Source organism: Aulonocara stuartgranti, assembly GCF_965226115.1.
Source record: "Aulonocara stuartgranti genome assembly, chromosome: 13".
NCBI classification, from domain to species: domain Eukaryota; kingdom Metazoa; phylum Chordata; class Actinopteri; order Cichliformes; family Cichlidae; genus Aulonocara; species Aulonocara stuartgranti.
This window is the reverse complement of record NC_138949.1, coordinates 16,749,362-16,767,920: the sequence shown is the minus strand read 5'-3', so window position 1 is coordinate 16,767,920 and position 18,559 is coordinate 16,749,362. Positions and strand designations below refer to the sequence as shown.

Below are 18,559 nucleotides of genomic sequence, written 5' to 3'. Positions count from 1 at the left end.
TTAAGGTGCATGATGACATAATTATTCCATGGTCATGAAAAGAAAACCTCCAAGAACTTGACTTCAAAAGATGGCAAACACTCTTGAGGAGGTGTATCATTGTCAAGGTCTGCAATAAAGAGATGCCTTCTTCATTTGAAATACAGAGAGTTTACAACGAGGTGCAAACCACTGGTTACACTCAAGAATATAAAGGCCAGATTAGAGTTTCCCACAAACCAACTAAAAGCGTCACAGAAAACAATGGAAACACAAAACCAAGACGAACTTGTTCCAGAATGATGAGAGAGAGAAGTATGGATATGGAAAAGGAGAGAAACTGCTAAAGCATACAGGGTGAGTTTGCTCCAGATGAAGGGGTTACCATTACTACCAGGAGCCTCTCCTCAAGGGTAGATTTGGGGGTCATGATGTCTGCAAGATGCCGTGCTTACTTTTAGATGCTTTGAGCACCAGAGCAACACAAGTTGACTGAATGTATTCAAGAGAAGGCCGATAACAACACAACATTAGAACTGAAAGACTTTGCAACTCCCTAAAACCCCAAATCCCTCAAAGATTGGCCAAAAGAGAAACAAATCTATATTTTTGATTTGGGGTTGAACTGGCCCTTTAACAGCTGATCGCCTAGCAACGCTTCAAACAACCTGAGGTGGGCTGAAGCTATAGGTTAGCTCATCAAGACTGTTTTAATCGTTCAGAAACGACTGTAATTTTATAAATAATGGAACGAGAACTGAACGAAGAGGAACTACAGGACCTGTTTGCGTGGATAGATAAGATACCGCTGTCCCGGCCCAAAAGACACATCACAAGAGACTTCAGCGACGCAGGTAGTAAAGTTAGCCTAGCAGTCCTCATGGAGGTGCTAACCAAACAATCAAGCAGTAACAGCAGGAGTAATATGATCTGCATAGCTCCATGTCTCCAGCTACGGTAATTTTATTTATTTGTGATCTGACTAAGTTTCTCTTTGAACCTTAGTGATGGCTGCTGAGGTGGTAAAATATTTCTTCCCCAAGCTTGTTGATCTGCACAACTATGTTTCTGCAAACTCCACACAGCAGAAGCTCAGCAACTGGAACCTGCTCAACAGGCAAGACATCACTGTTTTATGTGTGTGTGTGTGTGTGTGTGTGTGTGTGTGTGTGTGTTTGATTCTTCTGAATCTGGTGGATTGAATGACTACATCCCAGCCAGAGAAAAACACTCTCCACAGCTGAAAAACATCACATTTTAACAGCCTGCCACAAAAACTTGTACACAAGCTACAAAAAAGTTAAAAAGCTAGATGGCTAATTAATATCTCTTAATAGGAATGACAGACATTGCCTAATGTTTTTCCCATCCAAATAAAATTTTTCCTGGGCCTCCACATCTGGTCCTGCGGACATATCCTACTTACACCCACTCACTCCATCCCTCGCCACTGATATGGCACAAAGCCAGCTTCAGATTTATGGGAATTTGCTGAAAACATTTTGGCTCCTATGTTGTGTCTCATCAGTTAAATCACACCGAGTCTGCTGATACTACTGTGCATAGTTCTAGGTATTAGAAACATGTGTTTTTATTTATATGAGGATAGGAAGGTATTTTCCAAGCTGGACTTCCATGTGCCTGAGGAGACACTGAAGAAAATTGCACAGAGCACCACAGGAGCAATAGTGCCTGTCCTGAGCAACCTCAGGGAGAAGATAGACAAGAAACTGGAGTACACCACCAACAACATACTGGTGTGTAGTGACACACACGGTATAGGTCATTTTTTTTGTCTATTTGAATGCAAAATATGAATTACTGCATGCTTGTCCATGTTAATCTAACTACAGTGGATATATATTTTGTTTTATAAATTTAGGATATGGAGTATTATGACACCAGGAACCAGGAGAAACCTCATGAAGGTACAATCTTCTGCATTTGATGCCATATTTGGCTTTGCATCACATCACACGATAGTGATGTAGGTGTTGCTGGAAGTTACAAACTGTGATGAAGTCAGTAACATTAAGTAGATTATGGAAATAAAACAGCTGAATTAGGATAAATGCAATGACTTTATATTGGCCTTATGCATGTTGCAGCATGTGTCATAATGATAGTGTAGTTTGTGCAGAATATCAGCTGAAACTGTTGTTTTTTATTTAACTGAAGCCAAACAAAACTGAAGCTAAGATGTGCTTTATTTAGCACAGGAAGTGAGTTTGGTGTTATTTTAGACTTTTTTTTGTTAATGCAGCTATATCTGCCGGTCAACTCCCAAACACCAAGTCAGCATATTCAGCATTCAGCAAGGTGTTTTTTTCCCCCTCTTTATTTGGTTTTTGTTTAAGGGAGCAGTTTAGTGACTGTTCATCGCTGTTTTTGTCACTGAAATGAAGCGTCTCCAAGATCTTCTCAGGCCCAAATTAAGTGTAATCTATCCCAGAGATAGCAGTGACCAATCAGAAACACAAAGAAACGTCCATTTGAAGGAATCGGGGAGAACTGATTAGAAGAAAATTCCACCACCCTAAAGGAGTGAACTTGTTTCCCACACCTCATCCGTCCCTATCAAAGCTGGCCAGTGCCTCCACCCTCTGCTCTTTCCTCTTCCGTCTACACTCGCTCCCGCCATCAGACACATGACTCAGGTTCTCGTATCAGTTTCCACATGGCTCTTATCGCTGGCCTGAGCTCAGCACCGTTGACTTAAAGCCTGATATTTTTTTCCTTTATCTACTAATCTTACTTCAGCGTTTCACCCTCTTTCTGCTATTGGTCGTCACCCTTTCTGCCACCAAGCCTTATCTCTTTTACTCAGCTGTATAGATTCTTTTAGTCATTGTGTTTTGTTCACATCATAGTTTGTAAAACAAGACACTTTTTTTCTTCAGAAATTCAACAGACTGAGATAAGACTTCTAACTCAGCTGGAGGAATTGAAAAAAGATGAAAAGAACAGGCAAAAAAACAGGTATGACCAAAAAACCACTGCTTTTAATTATAATGCAATGAATCGCAAGAACATTTAAAACAAAAATAATAGCCTGTCCATTCTTTTTTTTATGGTACAGTAAAGTGGAGCGTGCAGTAAAGTTTTATTCAGACATGGATCCTGCTTTCCAACAAATGCTGAAGGAAAAAGAAAAAGCAATTATGTCTTTGATGGAGACTGTGGAGGTAAAGTCTGCATGCAGACATGCATGAATGCAGGAAACACTCTGCTAAAGTGTGTGTGTGTGTGTGTGTGTGTGTGTGTGTGTGTGTGTGTGTGTGTGTGTGTGTGTGTGTGTGTGTGTGTGTGTGTGTGTGTGTGAGATGGAGAAAAATATTTAGGAGTGTGTGTTAGGCATGTGTAATGTCCTGTGTCAGCAGTGGCGAGTGAGTCAGTATCTGCTCAGCGGATATAACCCTTATTTTTCTTTTCCATCTGTGGTCACATCTGCATGTTTAGAGAGAAGCAGAAGGATGACACAAACGTGCAACTTCTCCTTTCACCGCACTATGAAGTTTTCAGAAGCCTTCAAAGAAATATCCTCTCTTTAGCCTCATCCCTCTTTTCTTTTTCTTTTCTTGGTTTTCTTGGTCGTGTATGTTTGCAGATCCTCCAGATGAAAGTGAACAAGCTGGAACATCTGGTTCACTTGAAGGATGTCCGTATTCAAGATCTGACACAGCATCTGGAGACGTACAAAGCAAGAGGCAACACACACTGAAGCAGCTGTGAAACTATACAGACAGAGAAATGTCTGTAGCAGTTCTGATATGTAAACCTGTATTTTGTAAAAAAGCAATATTAGTTAAGGCAAATGATCATCTTATCTAATCCCACCAGCTAAAACTGTCACATCTGTTGAAATGCACAAGGGAGATTCCAGATGTGAACTTTTTAAATCCTTGTTTTGAAAAAGAAAAAAATGGAATTTTATCCCAGAACATAAAATGTACACACTTCAGGATGCAGAAATGTCTCTTTTTCTTTCTTTAATAATATGATCCACTGCCTTATATCTTGAATCTTCTGTGTTTATGCTTCATGACCCTTTTATATGAAATCATGACTTGTTGAATGTAAATAGTTGCTTCTTTGTGAAAGGTATCTCTGGGCTTCTTTTAACAGCCCATAATTTCTGACTGTCAGCTTCTAAATAAAGCCACAAATCCCCATTCACAATTGTCTCACTAAATAAGAGGGCAGTGTATCAAATAAGCCAAGTCGTGGGTTAAAGCCAACAAAACAAAACTATATATGGTGTTGCATTTGGCGGCAGCCACTTCCTTCCTTCACTCATTTTTGGTAAGTTTCCTGCTTTTGTGTAAGTGTGAAAACCAGATCTTAGTTAACCAGAACTTAGTTAATAATTTCACTTCCACTTTATCGAGCATTTTTTTTTTTTTAGAATTACTGTGACATCAAAGTCAGGAGCATTGACGAAGTCGTGAGACAGCAGCAGCAGACCGCAGCCCAACGTCTGCTTTTCAGATATAAAGTTCATTTCACTTTCTTGAGGTTTTTCTGTAGTGCCAAATGAGAGAGAGATGTCCCTCATTATTTTACTTTATGTGGGCTTTGTTGGCGTGAGAGGCATGTGACCCCGTGAGCTGTACCAGGAGCAGCTGATCATCTCCAGCTGCCTGCCAATGTGACTGTCGTGCTCACAATCATGCCACCTCATTAATCATCATTATCACTTAATTAATGACTGAGAAAAACAAACACCTAATGAGTTTACAGTTACACTTATTTTAGATTTAGATTTTAGTTACTCCTTTTTTCACAAGGGGTCGCCACAGCAGGTAGCTCTGCATGTTTGAACTGACAGACTTTTACACTGGATACTTCTTGATGCAACCATAAAGGAATACGTTTCTCCTCCTGGGATCCATTAGCTTATAAACCACTACACATTGGAGCCACTTAACAAATGCATGTATTTAAATGAATGAATTATTGATTTATTTTTGGTAAATTACGCCTAACAATGGAAAACATCTGACTCAGTGTGACACAATATATGTGATGAGTCACAATCACACCCAGTTAAAGTGGTTCTGCTGCCGGACCACACTATATGAAAATGTCCCTGTTTATCTGACAACCAATACATATACTCACTTCATTAGGTACTTCTGTTCAACTGCTGGTTAAATAAATGTCTAATCAGCCAATCACATGGCAGGAACTCAAGCCGAAGTTCAAACTGTGCATCAGAATGGTGAAGAAAGGTGATTTAAGAGAATCTGAATGTAACATTGTTGCTGATGCCAGATGGGCTGATCTGAGGATTTCAGAAACTGCTGATGTACTGGGATTTTCCCAAACAACCATCTCTAGGGTTTACAGAGAATGGTCTGAAAAAGAGAAAACATTTTGTGAGCAGCAGTTCTCTGGGCAAAAATGCCTTGTTTATCCCAGAGGTCAGAGGAGAATGGCCAGACTTCTTTGAGCTGATAAGAAGGCAACAGCAACCCAAATAATCACTCGTTACAACCAAGGTATGTTGAAGAGCATGTCTGAAAGCACATCAAGTCTAATCTTGAAGCAGATGGGCTACAGCAGCAGAATACCATACCAGGTGTCTTTAATAAGGACCTCTCTTAAACATAGATGAGCAGATGATTTCCACATTTCTAAGTAAAAACCTTTCCTGATCTCATAACATGCCCGATCACTGTATGAGCAGTGGCTGAGGTGATCTACATTTACAGCACAGCTAATCAAAAGCTTGACTGTGGGAAGTTATTTCTTAAAACAATGTTTTTAGTGTTCAGATGTGCTTCCCTCATCTATTTCATGTTCATGAGACAAAAAGAAATTTTTACCAGAAATCCACAGGAAGATGAAAACAACATCATTACATCACTGTGGTTAAGCAAGACCCAAAGTCCAATATAAAGGACAGATGTTAAAAAAATATCATTCAAAATTTAGATTTCTTTTACTGTAATACATTTCTTTCAATCACAGTACTTAAAATATCTAAAATAAATATCTGACATGTACATTTGTACCTTTGTGATGCTGTGCGACACATGAGATTTTCATCATGGACGTGCAGCAGACAAAACTGTGTGATGCTATCATGTCAGTACGGACCAAAAGCTCTGAGGCGTGTTTCCAAATCCTCTGACTCTATGCCATGAAGAGTTCTAAAAAGATACCAACAATCAATTTTATTTAAGGTTCGTGCTAAGATTTCAAAATAGATATAACAATATACTGTATATAAAATGTATACAAATAATCAAATCAACTGAACTTACAGAGGCTCCAATATGTCAAATATTTGAAAGCTAAAGCCTTTATTCCTTTTTACATGAAATCTCGTGCTTGCACTTTTTATGGCTGGTCGTTAATTCCTTGTTGAGTTTTCCTATTTTGCTGGTACTTGTACATTTACTCCCTGTGGAGGTTTCTTTCTGCCACTGATTCATTTTTATTTATTTTAAGCATGTCAAACTTTTGGGTTAGCATCTTGAAATTTCAACTTACTCAGAAGTGACTTGAAATTTGAGATAATAACTTGACATATCAACTCAGGAACTCCTGACAGCAGATTGAAAAACTGAAGATTGTAAGAGTTAAGATGGCTGCAGCAGCAAACATTAAAAACAGTGTTTACTTAGCTTCCATTTCTCCCTTCCTTTTCCCTCAAAAATCAACTATTTGAACAATTTAAAAGCAAACAAATTAAGCAGACCTGTTTTACCAAGCAATGTTGGCGTCTTAAACACAGTAATCCTGATGATCTCTTGGGTTATTTTCCCAAAACAGAGCTCTATTCATAGCCACAGAAGAGCCCTAATTGTATAGCAGACTTTAGAAATTACCAGGGTCTCCATAGAAACTCAGACAGTGATAAGTGGTAGGAAATAGCAAAGTTAATACTCCTTTTAATACAGACAGTGGATAAGAATGTGAGGGAAAACTGAAGAACAGAGCTGCTTTTGATAAAGGAGCTGCCTGCCGCTGATGAATCACACTGAGTATCACCCTGCTGTTTGGGAACTAGATTTACTCAGAGATGAGGGACCACACCTTTCTGTATCTGGGGACACATCCAGGATGATGTCAAGGCAAGATGGATCATCCAGGATCTGATGAAAAGCAACAAAAGGAAAAGCGCTGGTTCAGCCAGGAAAGGGAAAAAAACCTGACCATAACCTCACTTCCTAAGAGAGAGGACTTCAAACTGGTTGGAATTGCGCAAATGGCAAGAAGTAATAAGACCACCCATTACACTAAGCACAGGCCAAAACACAAAAAAACCCAACAAATTTCCTTTGTAATCAATGAGGAGTGAAGCTTATTTAAACCCGAAAACACTCAATATGATCATATATCTTTAAAATCTTATCAAAAGTGGGGGGAAAAAGTTTATCTGGGTCAATCAAAAGCTAAACCCCTCCCCCAGAAACCACTGGTTTGGCTGTGAGAGGATACCAGGGTCCATGAGGGCTGAGAGGTCACAAGAGGAAGCCATCCTTCATCTGGTAACATGGACTGACACACACTTTGAATGCTTCCTGGAAAGCATTTGTGAACAGCTGACTGGCTGTGCTGAGGGAAGAGCGGGTTTTATTTTCTTCAGATGACCACTTTACAAACTCAACAGACACACACTCACACAGATCTGTTTTTGGAGTGTTTACAACACATTATGTGGGTTAGAACAACAAGGACTGTGTGATGGATCGTGTTTATATATTCAGTGTGTTCACTGAGTCGTGCTCATTTTTCCACAACTACCCAGCCTTTGGAATGAAATAAAAAGCTACAGTCGCACATCATATAAATTCCTCTTATTAGAATATGTGGTGGGATATAAATCATGCCAATTATGCACAGGCTCAAATGTGGGTTGGTATATCTATCAATTTGTAAACATATAGAAAACCTGTAGATATAATGTATAATGTCACTTGTTGAAAACATTGGAAAAAGGACATAAATACAACAACAGTGAGATTTGAGGCACTTGTGCTGCAGTTAAGATGCAAATATATTTTAGTGTGCATGTGTAGTTTTGTGTCACAAAATAGTATGGGAAATTTGAGTTTCCTTCTATAACTTAGCACATAAAATAAAGGTGTTTCTAAACTTTGTACAAGCTCATGATTGATTTTACTTCTATACATACATAACTTTTGGAAATGTACAAACTGACACATATTCAATGGGTCCCTGGGGTCTTTATCCATCCATTTATTCATAAAATATTTTCCTTCTTTCTTTTGATCAAGTCTGCCACTGCTAGTATTCAAACCAAGTGACTCATCTACCATGGCACAAGTTCTCCTCCTTGTGGCATTCGAATGCACAACAATGCCCACACATCAATGCAAAGAGAAGAGAGGTATCAAAATAGGTTTTATTTGTTACATAAGAACATTGTCAAAACTTGAAAACATTTTTGCATATAAACCTTTTAAAACAAGGAAACAATGTTTAAATTTCACAGATTGTACAAAAAAAAAAAAAAAAAAAATCGACAAAAATTATTTTTGTGAGTGATTCATCCCCCTCTTTTGCATCTTTTATTTGAACCCACCACCAAAGCAATTGCGAGGTGCAGCGTTAAACTGCCAAATGGAGGTCACAGAAACAGCGCGGCGTCTTCAAAACACTCGTAGTGTTCACTGCCTGTTGAGTCTTTCAAAGCGAGAGCGACGATCCGTACAGAACGGCACATCTTCAAAGTCTATGAGGAGCCTTTTAGCCTGTAAGAATCGCTGAACCTTTAAGTCTGGGGTAAACCATTATATTATTTAAGGCTCGTTATCTCAATTGTATTTCCATGTTTCTAAAACACAAAGCAGAACAGAATCAAAATGTACACACACATTAAAACTAGCACCAACCCGTATCTTTTCTTAAGCCAAAGCAACATTCATCTCTAAACAGACCAACTTGTTTTTGAGTAGAACTCGTGCTGTCAAAAACTGATTGGAGGTTACGTGAATCCTCTCCGAGTTTCTGTCGTCATAGGAAGCTCTGTGGTACTTCAATTATCTCGGTGAGAAATGACAGAAGATCCTGTAGTCCGCTTAGTTATGAATCACCATAAAAAATGTAAACATTGACAATGAAATGTCGATTTCGTTTTAAATATTATTCCTATTTCAGTCGCCCTGCATGCTCTTAAATTGGCATTGTTCCAGACAGACACCTAGCTGAAAAGGTGGTGCTTTTCCATTTTCCTCTCAAACCGCAGCTTTCTTCATGGTGAAAATCTGAATTAATTGTTGTTTGGAGAGTGAACATTAAACAGCTGTCTTATTAATATTTAATACATGTCCTGAGAGTTTACATTTAACCACTTATGAAGACACTGCATAACAACAGAGTTGGTTGCAGGCTCTATCTGAACCATCCCAAACTCATAATTTCAACATGCACGGCTCTGGAAACCAATCTGAAGAAAGAAACATGCGCTGACTTCTTTAATGATAATCTCTACTTCCTGCAGTGCTCGCTGTTACAACAATCAGCTGTTAATCATCCTCAATTTGTATTAGACTAAATCTTTAAGCAACGCCAGATCTTTCTTCCATTTTCCCCCCTCTCATTTGCTTCAGAGTCTGTGTCACAGGAGGTCCAAAAAACAACTAATAACAGAATACTACACTAAATAATAAACTACATTTCCAATCTGATACCCCTCCACAGCTAATATCTGTATAATTTCACTCAACTGGACATTTATAACACACTCACTTCTGTATATAACCCATCAAGTGTTCAAGTTCATCCACCAGCAGCTTAAACGGGCCCTTATACTCTTAAAAGAACAGCCACCTTAGTAAGTCAGTGCAAGTGAGGTTGGCACAGAGATGACTTGACCCCCATCACACGCACATACATTGTCCACCCAGCTTTTAATTAGTGTCACCTGTCAGATTCCAGTGCAGCCAAGCCACATAACTCTCAAAAATCAATAGCTCATCACAAATCATTGACCTTGCATCCAAAAAAATCAATAACAAAAAAAGATAACAAAAGAAAAACGAAAAATGAATGCAGCCCCAAAAGCAAAAGTTAAACACCGCACTGATTGCAAGCACATGTAAATTAGGGCGACTAGTTGCCGTCACCTTCTCAGGCATTAGCATGTTTATGCTTGTTTTTTAACTATGGCATCAATCTCATTTCTAAAGCTCGTCTTTTTAAAAATGTGGAAGGCTGAAAACCCTCCAAAACAAAACAAAACAAAAAAAATCCTTTTCATCTGTCACATTCTCCCATCTCACTTTCACTTTTCTTCCACCTTAAACCCTCTCCCACTCTTTGCCATTTAGATTTAAGACTGAAGCGTGCGGTTCACCAAACTAGCTGAAAAGCTACCCCACCCATCATCATCATCTTCAGTTCAGCGCTCTATGCCCCAGTGACAAGACAATTCCTCATCAAGCTCTCCTGTCCTGTGCAGAGGCAGAGCTGTGGACTCACTGTCCATCAGGCTTCACTTTAAAGAAGTCTGATTCAGCATTCGGTAATGAAGGGGAGCGCGGAGACTTTGGTGGACCGTTGCCCCCCTCTACAAACATGTTCGGGATGTCCTGGCCAAAGTAGATCTTACTGTTAGCTGCTATGGCCTGGTACTTCATCAGCTCCATGTATTCAGGTGTCAACTTCAGCTGTAGGGATTTAGAAGAGAGACAGAAGAGTGTGAGGATTCAATTAGTGCTGGATCACATTGCTGTTTGTGATAACACTTTATCTTAATGTGACTATATACAGCTACATGGCTAAAAATAAATGCAACATTGCAGCTGGACCAACTTCAGTGATGAGCAATTAAATTAACTCTGATCAAGTGGAGCTGCTTCAAGACCTGACTCTTGTCAGGAGGACGGTAATTAATGGTTTGTGACATCTTTCTGCAATTACCCAGTTTGGTAGAGTTTGTCGAAAGTCTGCATCTATTTAAAGTTGATTCTGTTTAGGTCAGGTGAAGTGAGGTTATTAAGATCATTACAGCAGGTTTGTGTGGATCCATGCGTTTGCCGTATAAACCTACAAATAAACATAAACTAAAACTATGTTACTACAACTGCTGGAAATCTACGCCATAACCTATGCCGTAATCTAACGTGCACTTCCCTGGGAGTTTAGCTACACACGCAGTCGACGCAGCCCGCAACTATTGTAAATGGTCTGTTCAGTACAATGGAGTCCTCCTGTGAATTTCTGGCTACTTTTTCCACCGCAGTTTTTAAATTTATCATTGAGAAAATATGGATCATCATCTCAAAATAAGGAATGATAATCATAGCATCAATATAAGAACTCACAAACGTCAACAAATTTCTGGATGCAGACTGTTGTAATGATCAGAACTGACGTGAATGTATGCACAGAGAAGTAGAAAAACTTCAGGGACAAATATGTTTGCCGTTAAAAAACAAACAAACAAAAACAAAACAGACCAGTACAAAGAGCAGGGACCAGGGAGGAAAAAAGCCCCAGCATTTCAACTGTTTCTATCAGCTGACACCGCATCAGGACACAACCACAAGGTAATTAACACATATTGGACCAGCACAAGCATAAATGCGTCAACAACGTCAGCCACCTACATAGGTTACATCATGGGCTCTACAAAGAAGTCTAAATCAAGCCTTATTCTCTTTTACATTAGGGATTTTTTTATTACTATAGCCACTGCAAAAACACCTCTCAGCAGAGTGTTACTGTTTTAAAACTATACGATCTGTGATGACTGCATTTGATGTTAACAACAAAGTGTTTAAACTGTTTGGGTCTTTTTACCCTGTTTGCTTCAGCAAACTTGGCAGCAGTGTAAAATTCTGCATCAGCCTTAGCTTTCTCTCTGGCCAGGAAGGCAGCATCTGAAACAAAGAAGCACTATTGAATGAGACAAATAAACCAGCACACCACAACTCAGGAACACACAGATTCATGACACAGAAAGGAACCAAAGGATTTCAGGCAGACCCTCTATTTCAGAGATCTTCTTCTCTGTCTCCTTCTCCATCACCTTCTGCTGGAACTGGATCTCTGCCACCTGAGCCACTTTCTGAGCCTCTGTGTGACAGAAAAGAGAAGGCTGAGGTTGGCAGTGGGGTTTCGCATGAATAACTTTGAGAGGCAAAATGCTAAAATTGCACGGATGGTCATGCAAATAAAAAGGGAACTGCCTGCTTTACAGTAAAACAGCGCATTTACCAATAATGGCTTTCTTCCTTTCAGTCTCAGCTTCCTTTTCCACCACCTTCTGAGTCTGAGCTGTTATTAGCAAACGAGTCTTTTCTGCTTCCCTGCACATACACAAACACACACAGACAGACACACAAGGATAGACAGAAATGAGGTTCTTGCAAATATTTTGCTTTCCATGTGGTCTTGCATGAATTGAGTGAGGAAATCACAGAAACTAAACCATGTACAAAGTCTATGCTGGTAACTTCAATTGTACAAACTCACATAAGTTCAAAGTTCCTCCTGATAGACTCAGGGATCTTTGGTTTGGTAACACGAACTGCCTTTATCGGAAACAGTACAAAAAAAAGAAAAAAAGAAAAAAAAGAGGGAAACAGTGAGGGAAAATTGCTCACAAAAATAAAAAGACACATGAAACAGATAGATTGGCCTACTAGTATCTATTCAGACTTTGACTCCTCCCCTCAAACTGGTGAGCAAATGTCATTTATTTTTTTATATTTTCATTTTTATTTATTGTGTGTGGGTTTGGGGGGAGGGGTTGTTTGGGTGACACACTAACATCTGTTTCTTCCTAGCTGTGCACTAATGGTCCTGGCCCATGAGCAGGGGTCATTAAACAAACACTAACAGACAGTAACCTGGTTTACCCCGCGGCTTAAAATGAATTTATAGTTCCTGCAAGAAGCTAATAGGTAATGCAGTAAACAACAGTTTAATCTGACTTCTGTTTTACCTCACCTCAAAGGGAGCATTTTTAACTGTATTAACACAGGTTAGTGCGGAAGAAAACGTGCAATAAGTTTGGGCTATTTGGTGATCAACTGCCAACGAGGAAGAGGAAAAAAACAAACAAAAACAACACTATTAGTGTACTAGTAGGCAGTACGAAGGACTGACTGTTAATCTCTACTCTCTGTACATTTGCTGCTAGTGCCCAAATCTAGCTGGTATGAAACTGTGTGTTATTTACCAGCTCCATGATCCATGTGCGATCTCACCTTTTTCCCACTAAACATTCTCTATTTCAGCTGGAAATGTTAAACTATGTACAATATAGACTTCTAAGTACTGAGTGTTACCTTAAAGTCTTTGTAAAAGGGACAGAGCGAGGGAATGAGGGAAGGTGGAATCTGAGTTCTGGATGTGTCACAGCACAAAACCAACTAGCTGATTTTATCATCCCTAAAATGTCACTGAAAATGTGCAGGTTATGTGTGTGTTTAGGTACCTGTATTGTAAGTCCAGGTGCCATAACATTCAGATCTTTCTGTAATGCCGTCTTCAGATTCTCATCTATGATGTCTGCAAACAAAATAAAAGAAAAAGTTCTAATGTATGATCCAATTTCAGGAATTTCAGGATTGTAGTAAAATGCAACCAAAACGTACTAACCAAACAACTCAATGTAAACCTCCTGTAGTGTGTGCACGCTGCAGAACTGGTTGAGTTCATGGTGAATTTTGTTGAAAATTAGAGTTTTGTCGTAATCTGCGGTGTAGTTCCTCACAATGTCCACCACTGAATATAGCAGAACAAAAGCAACAATTACTTTGATGCCAACAGGGTTAATAAGTCAACAAAATAAGGAAGTTTTGCAGTGAAAGAAATTCACAAAAACAAGCTGCACCTGCTGAGGGGACGAGCATGTTCACAACTTCTATCCTGTCAAAATAGATCATCACACCTCCACTGTGAAGAAAAAAAAACATTTCAGGTAAATATATATTAATGTGGGAATGACTTTATTAACAGCTGAATTAGGAAGTTCAGTCACACCTTGTTCCACAAGGCACATTCTTGATCTCATCTGTTTGGAGTGTAGTCTGAAAAAAAACAAAAAAAAAAAACATTGAAAATATTGTGACATAGTTATCAGTATAAGTGACCTGTGTGTTTTCCTTTTTGTTAAAACTGAGCATATAAAATCCAGGGTACAACAGGTTCAACTGCTATTAAACATAGCTGAAGTTCAAACTGAGCATCAAAATTGGGAATAAAGGACTACAATTTGCACATGATCACAAAAATTGAAATCATGGATCCATCCTGCTTATTTCATGCTTATGGCCATACGACTCCAAGCACCCCCTATCTTTTCTGATTTGCAGGAGTTCTTCATCATTCAAATGCCACAGCCTTAAATGTCATCTCTGTATGATCTTTTGATGGCTGCTTACAGCAGAATAACACAACATGTCATAAAGGTCAAATCATCTCAAACTGGTTTCTTAAACATAACAATCAGTTCACTGTACTCAAGTCGCCTCCACAGACACCAGATATCAGTCCAAAGGAGCACATTTGGAATGTGGTTGAGTGAGAGATTTATATAATTGATGCGTAGCCAACAAATGTGCAGCAAATGTCTGATGCCATCATGAAACAAAATCTCTGAGGAATGTTTCCAGCACTTGCTTCAGAGAAGCAGATCTGAAGGCAAAACTGGGTCCAATCTGGTACTAGCAAGGTACCTATTAAAATGGCCTGTGAGTGTATTATTAAGATTTGAAATTGAGTGCAATGCTACTTTATACTACATTATATAATTTAGGAGCTATACAAGATTACATAAAGAAGTGCATGGTTGTTTCAAGTTAATACAAGCTGAATGCATACAATGTGTAAAGCATATTCTACTATATTACTATGATACTCTTTTACAATTCTGATTGTAAACGTTCGTTAACTGTAACAGTAGTTTTCCAAAACAGCCATAATTCTTCAAGTTACCTGGATATGTTGCCAAGGTCTGGAACAAGACCCAAACTACCACCCTCAAATGAGAGGATGTTTGTTAGAATGTTCAGGAACAAGCCAGGAACCACTAAAGCTCAAGCCTGCCATGATCTATTGGAACATCGACATCTCTGTCCACAGTAAAGGGAGTTTTATATCACCCTACACTAAGAACATGCAACCAAGAAAGAAACCTGTGTTTCAAAACCAACCAACCAGCTTAACTTTGCAGCTGCCAACAATGACGAGCCAAATGCCTTCTGGAGAAAGGTTTTATGTCAGATGACAGAAAGATTGAGCTATTTTTCCACAATGACAAGACTTATGCTTGGAGGAGTAAGGCTTTCAAACCTAAGAACACTATAACAGCTGTTAAGCATGGTGTTGGCTGTAGCATGGTCTGAGGCTGTTTTGCTGCCAGAGGTACTGGTACATTGCACAAATTGGATGAAATAACAGCACATGAGGACCATTTCCAAAATCTTCAACTTCACTTACAATTAACAGCTAGACGGTTAAAACTTGGACACAGTTGGGTGTACCAGCAGGACAATGATCCCAAAAATATATCAAAACTGATTTTCGAATGGATAAACCAGGCTAACATCAAGTTTCTGGAATTGCCCTCCCAAAGCACAAATGAAAATTTGTGAACTATGATGCTTAAAAGCCTGGTCTGTACCAAGAAAACAACCAATTTAAATGAACTCTACCAATTCTGCCATTAACGGTGGCCAAATACCCAGACAGAATTGTGCCAGAACTTGTAAAGAGACATTTAAATAAGTATTAGAGGGTTTGTATGTATATATTTGCACCTCTATGTTTAATTGCAACACAGTGTGGATTTGAGAAAATCCTAAATAAATTCAAACCTGTGCAACCAATTCTTGTTTCTTAAAGGCATTAAAGATGTAGGCTGCACAATCATTCTACCCCAGAAAAATAACACCTCAAAGAAATCAATGAAAAACCTAAAATTGCCATGACTTTCATGCCAATGATAAGCGTATGCAAACTTCTGCCCACAACTATATATGTATTGGCATGTAAATGCTCCATTTACTTGTTGTAAAACAGAGCCCCTGCAGCCACGGTTGAATAACAACTGTTTGCATGCTGTAGCTGACTTATTTATAGAAGATCCCACTCTAGTTTTAAAGCGCAGGCACCTCCTGTTTGAATCTTACATTACACATGCCTTTGCTCAAAGGCCATGTTTCAAGCCTGGAAAGAGAGGCTTACCTGCACTGCTCTGTAGGTGGTAATGAAAGGCAGCATAATGTGATATCCAGGACCATTGGGAGTAGTCAGCAATGCCCCACCTCTGAAACAAATACAAATTATTTGGCCAGAGTTCAGAACATCTGATTTTCTTTTGATTATATTTAATGAGAGTGGAAAAAAGAAGAGGACATATAACTTTATAACCATCATTTGAAACAGGGTGCTTACAAATAGCACTCCCACATTCTTAGTACAGGTGTCATTTTCATTAGAAACAGGTGTGATGAGTCAGGCCTGATGTACCTGTAGTACACAGCGAGGTGTCCTTCTTCTATCTTGTGAATAGAGGAGTGCAACATGATGGCCATCACTCCTGTTATTGCTGCAAATACTGCCCCTACATGCGGCATCGTCATCCTTGCTAGCACTCACCTGCAGACAGAAAAGGAAAATACTGAAATATTTATACAACACTAAGTCCTCAGGGCACTGTCACGTCTGTGATCAGGTGGAAACTGTAACTATTAACAGCAATACATGCAGTCAAGACTCTTAGGTGAACCATCAGTAATGCATGGGCTGTGCCATAAAACCTGCCTCTTTACATCCAGTAAGTCTATGGTCAACACACTATATGGCTTAGCTTTTCTGCTCCGTGCACCCCGTTTTTCACCCCATTGTAATGAAAGTAAGAGTTTAAGTAAATCGTTACACACACTCTCATAAATACGCCTTTTATATTCACCAGTGAGACGGTCAGCTATTAACACAGGTGCACCCAGGTCAAACATGGAAACCTTTATGCCTATGATAGCTGCCTTAACAGCAATCGATGCATATCATATAGCAACACTATTGGTGACAATTAACGACTTCGCTTAGTTAAAGTACACTTCACGTGTATTTAGTTTAAACATCTAACGGTGACAGGCACGATTAGCTGACAGAAAGACTTGAGAAGGGTAACAAGCAAGTGACTCCTCATCCAACTTATGAAGCAACATATGTGCTTCAAAGCTACAGGTCCTTTGATGTAGCTATAACATTAAAACAAATACATTCTGAAAAAGAAAACACAGGCTTACCCACCACTCGGTTGGTAACGTTTACCCTAGCTGGCTGGGTTGGATTAGCTAGCTAGCTAGCTGGCTGGCTAGCTCTCACTGGGTGGGATCGGAAGTGAAGCACTGTTTCAGTGTAGCTTAATGCTAATGTAAGCTTGCTAGGCTACTGGCGTGAAGCAAAGCTTTTAAATCGTCCTGCACTACGACCAAATAATGTTTCAGTACGTACTGTAAACCACAGGCTTATAATATGTAAAATTACCGCTGTAGCAAACCGTGTCCCCTTCTGATCTTAGCATTCAACGTCCCACCCCCATTTCCCCGCCTCCCACAGGTTTCAATCTTGCTTTGACTCGCTGCATTATGCTGCCTTCAGGACTGTTGGAAATAAAAGAAGTGACATTGTAAATGGGTGGAATTTGTCAAACGATTTATTTTATTTAAAATCTTGATAAAACCTTTTTATTTATACAGATATATAAGACCCAAATGGCTTCGCAAGAAGATATCAGTATGGATATCAATGTTTTACAAAACCAATATTATAAAACAATCGCCAGTCTTTGACAGATGTCCAGAAAAACCAGTGGACTAAGGAAGTTCTTTTCACTTCATTTTTTTCAAATTCAAATTCAAATTCAAATTTTATTTGTCACACACACAACCATACACAGTATGACATGGGGGTGAAATGCTTGTAGCTGTACAATGCCCGACCATTAAATGACAGAAGAAAAGTTTTACAATATTTACAATTTACAGTTTACTACAAAAATTTACAAATTAACTTAGGAATTTACAGTAAAGAATGTGCAAATAGCAGAAGAGATTATAAAGATAAGGATTATAAATTATAGGAATTATAGGATTATAGGAAATGTGTGGTGGTGCGTGTGGTGACGTGTGTGAGAGTCCAGTCTTATAGCGACGTGTTTGGGAGAGTCCAGTCCTACACCTGGTTCAGGCCCCGAATAGCCTGGGGGAAGAAGCTCCTCCTCATTCTCTCTGTTTTGGCCTTAAGGGAGCGGAAGCGCTTCCCAGACCTCAACAGTGAGAAGAGTCCATTGTTGGGATGGGAGAGGTCCATCATAATCTTCCTAGCTTTGGACTTGCACCGCTTGGTGTAGATCAGGGGTGCTCAATCCCAGTCCTCGAGAGCTACTGTCCTGCAGCTTTTAGATGCATCCTTGTTCCGACACAGCTGAATCAAACGAATGGCTTGTTATCAGGCCTTCTCCAAACTTGATGGCATGCTGAAGAGGTGATCAAACATTTGATTCAGCTGTGTTGGAGTAGGGATGCATCTAAAAGCTGCAGGACAGTAGCTCTCGAGGACTGGGATTGAGCACCCCTGGTGTAGA

General features: G+C 39.3%; 2 protein-coding genes across 2 annotated transcripts; one reads left to right on the top strand and one right to left on the bottom strand.

The window, feature by feature from the left end:
* Nucleotides 1-680: 680 nt before the first annotated feature.
* On the top strand, nt 681-4,135 carry spef1 (sperm flagellar 1). The gene is made up of 7 exons (XM_082558069.1): nt 681-833; nt 985-1,096; nt 1,589-1,736; nt 1,862-1,907; nt 2,880-2,958; nt 3,059-3,164; nt 3,587-4,135. Exons 1-7 carry the CDS (start codon nt 725-727, stop codon nt 3,698-3,700), a joined length of 714 nt encoding a protein of 237 aa, XP_082414195.1. The 5' UTR covers nt 681-724; the 3' UTR covers nt 3,701-4,135.
* A 6,136-nt stretch (nt 4,136-10,271) lies between these two features.
* Nucleotides 10,272-17,547, bottom strand: erlin1 (ER lipid raft associated 1). Its single transcript, XM_082556658.1, has 12 exons — nt 17,461-17,547; nt 16,438-16,566; nt 16,153-16,234; nt 13,948-13,994; nt 13,799-13,860; nt 13,564-13,689; nt 13,400-13,473; nt 12,433-12,491; nt 12,175-12,266; nt 11,944-12,033; nt 11,758-11,837; nt 10,272-10,622 (listed from the first exon to the last, which is right to left on the bottom strand). The coding sequence occupies exons 2-12, from the start codon at nt 16,548-16,550 to the stop codon at nt 10,431-10,433; spliced, it is 1,017 nt and encodes a 338-aa protein (XP_082412784.1). The 5' UTR covers nt 16,551-16,566; nt 17,461-17,547; the 3' UTR covers nt 10,272-10,430.
* Nucleotides 17,548-18,559: the final 1,012 nt, after the last annotated feature.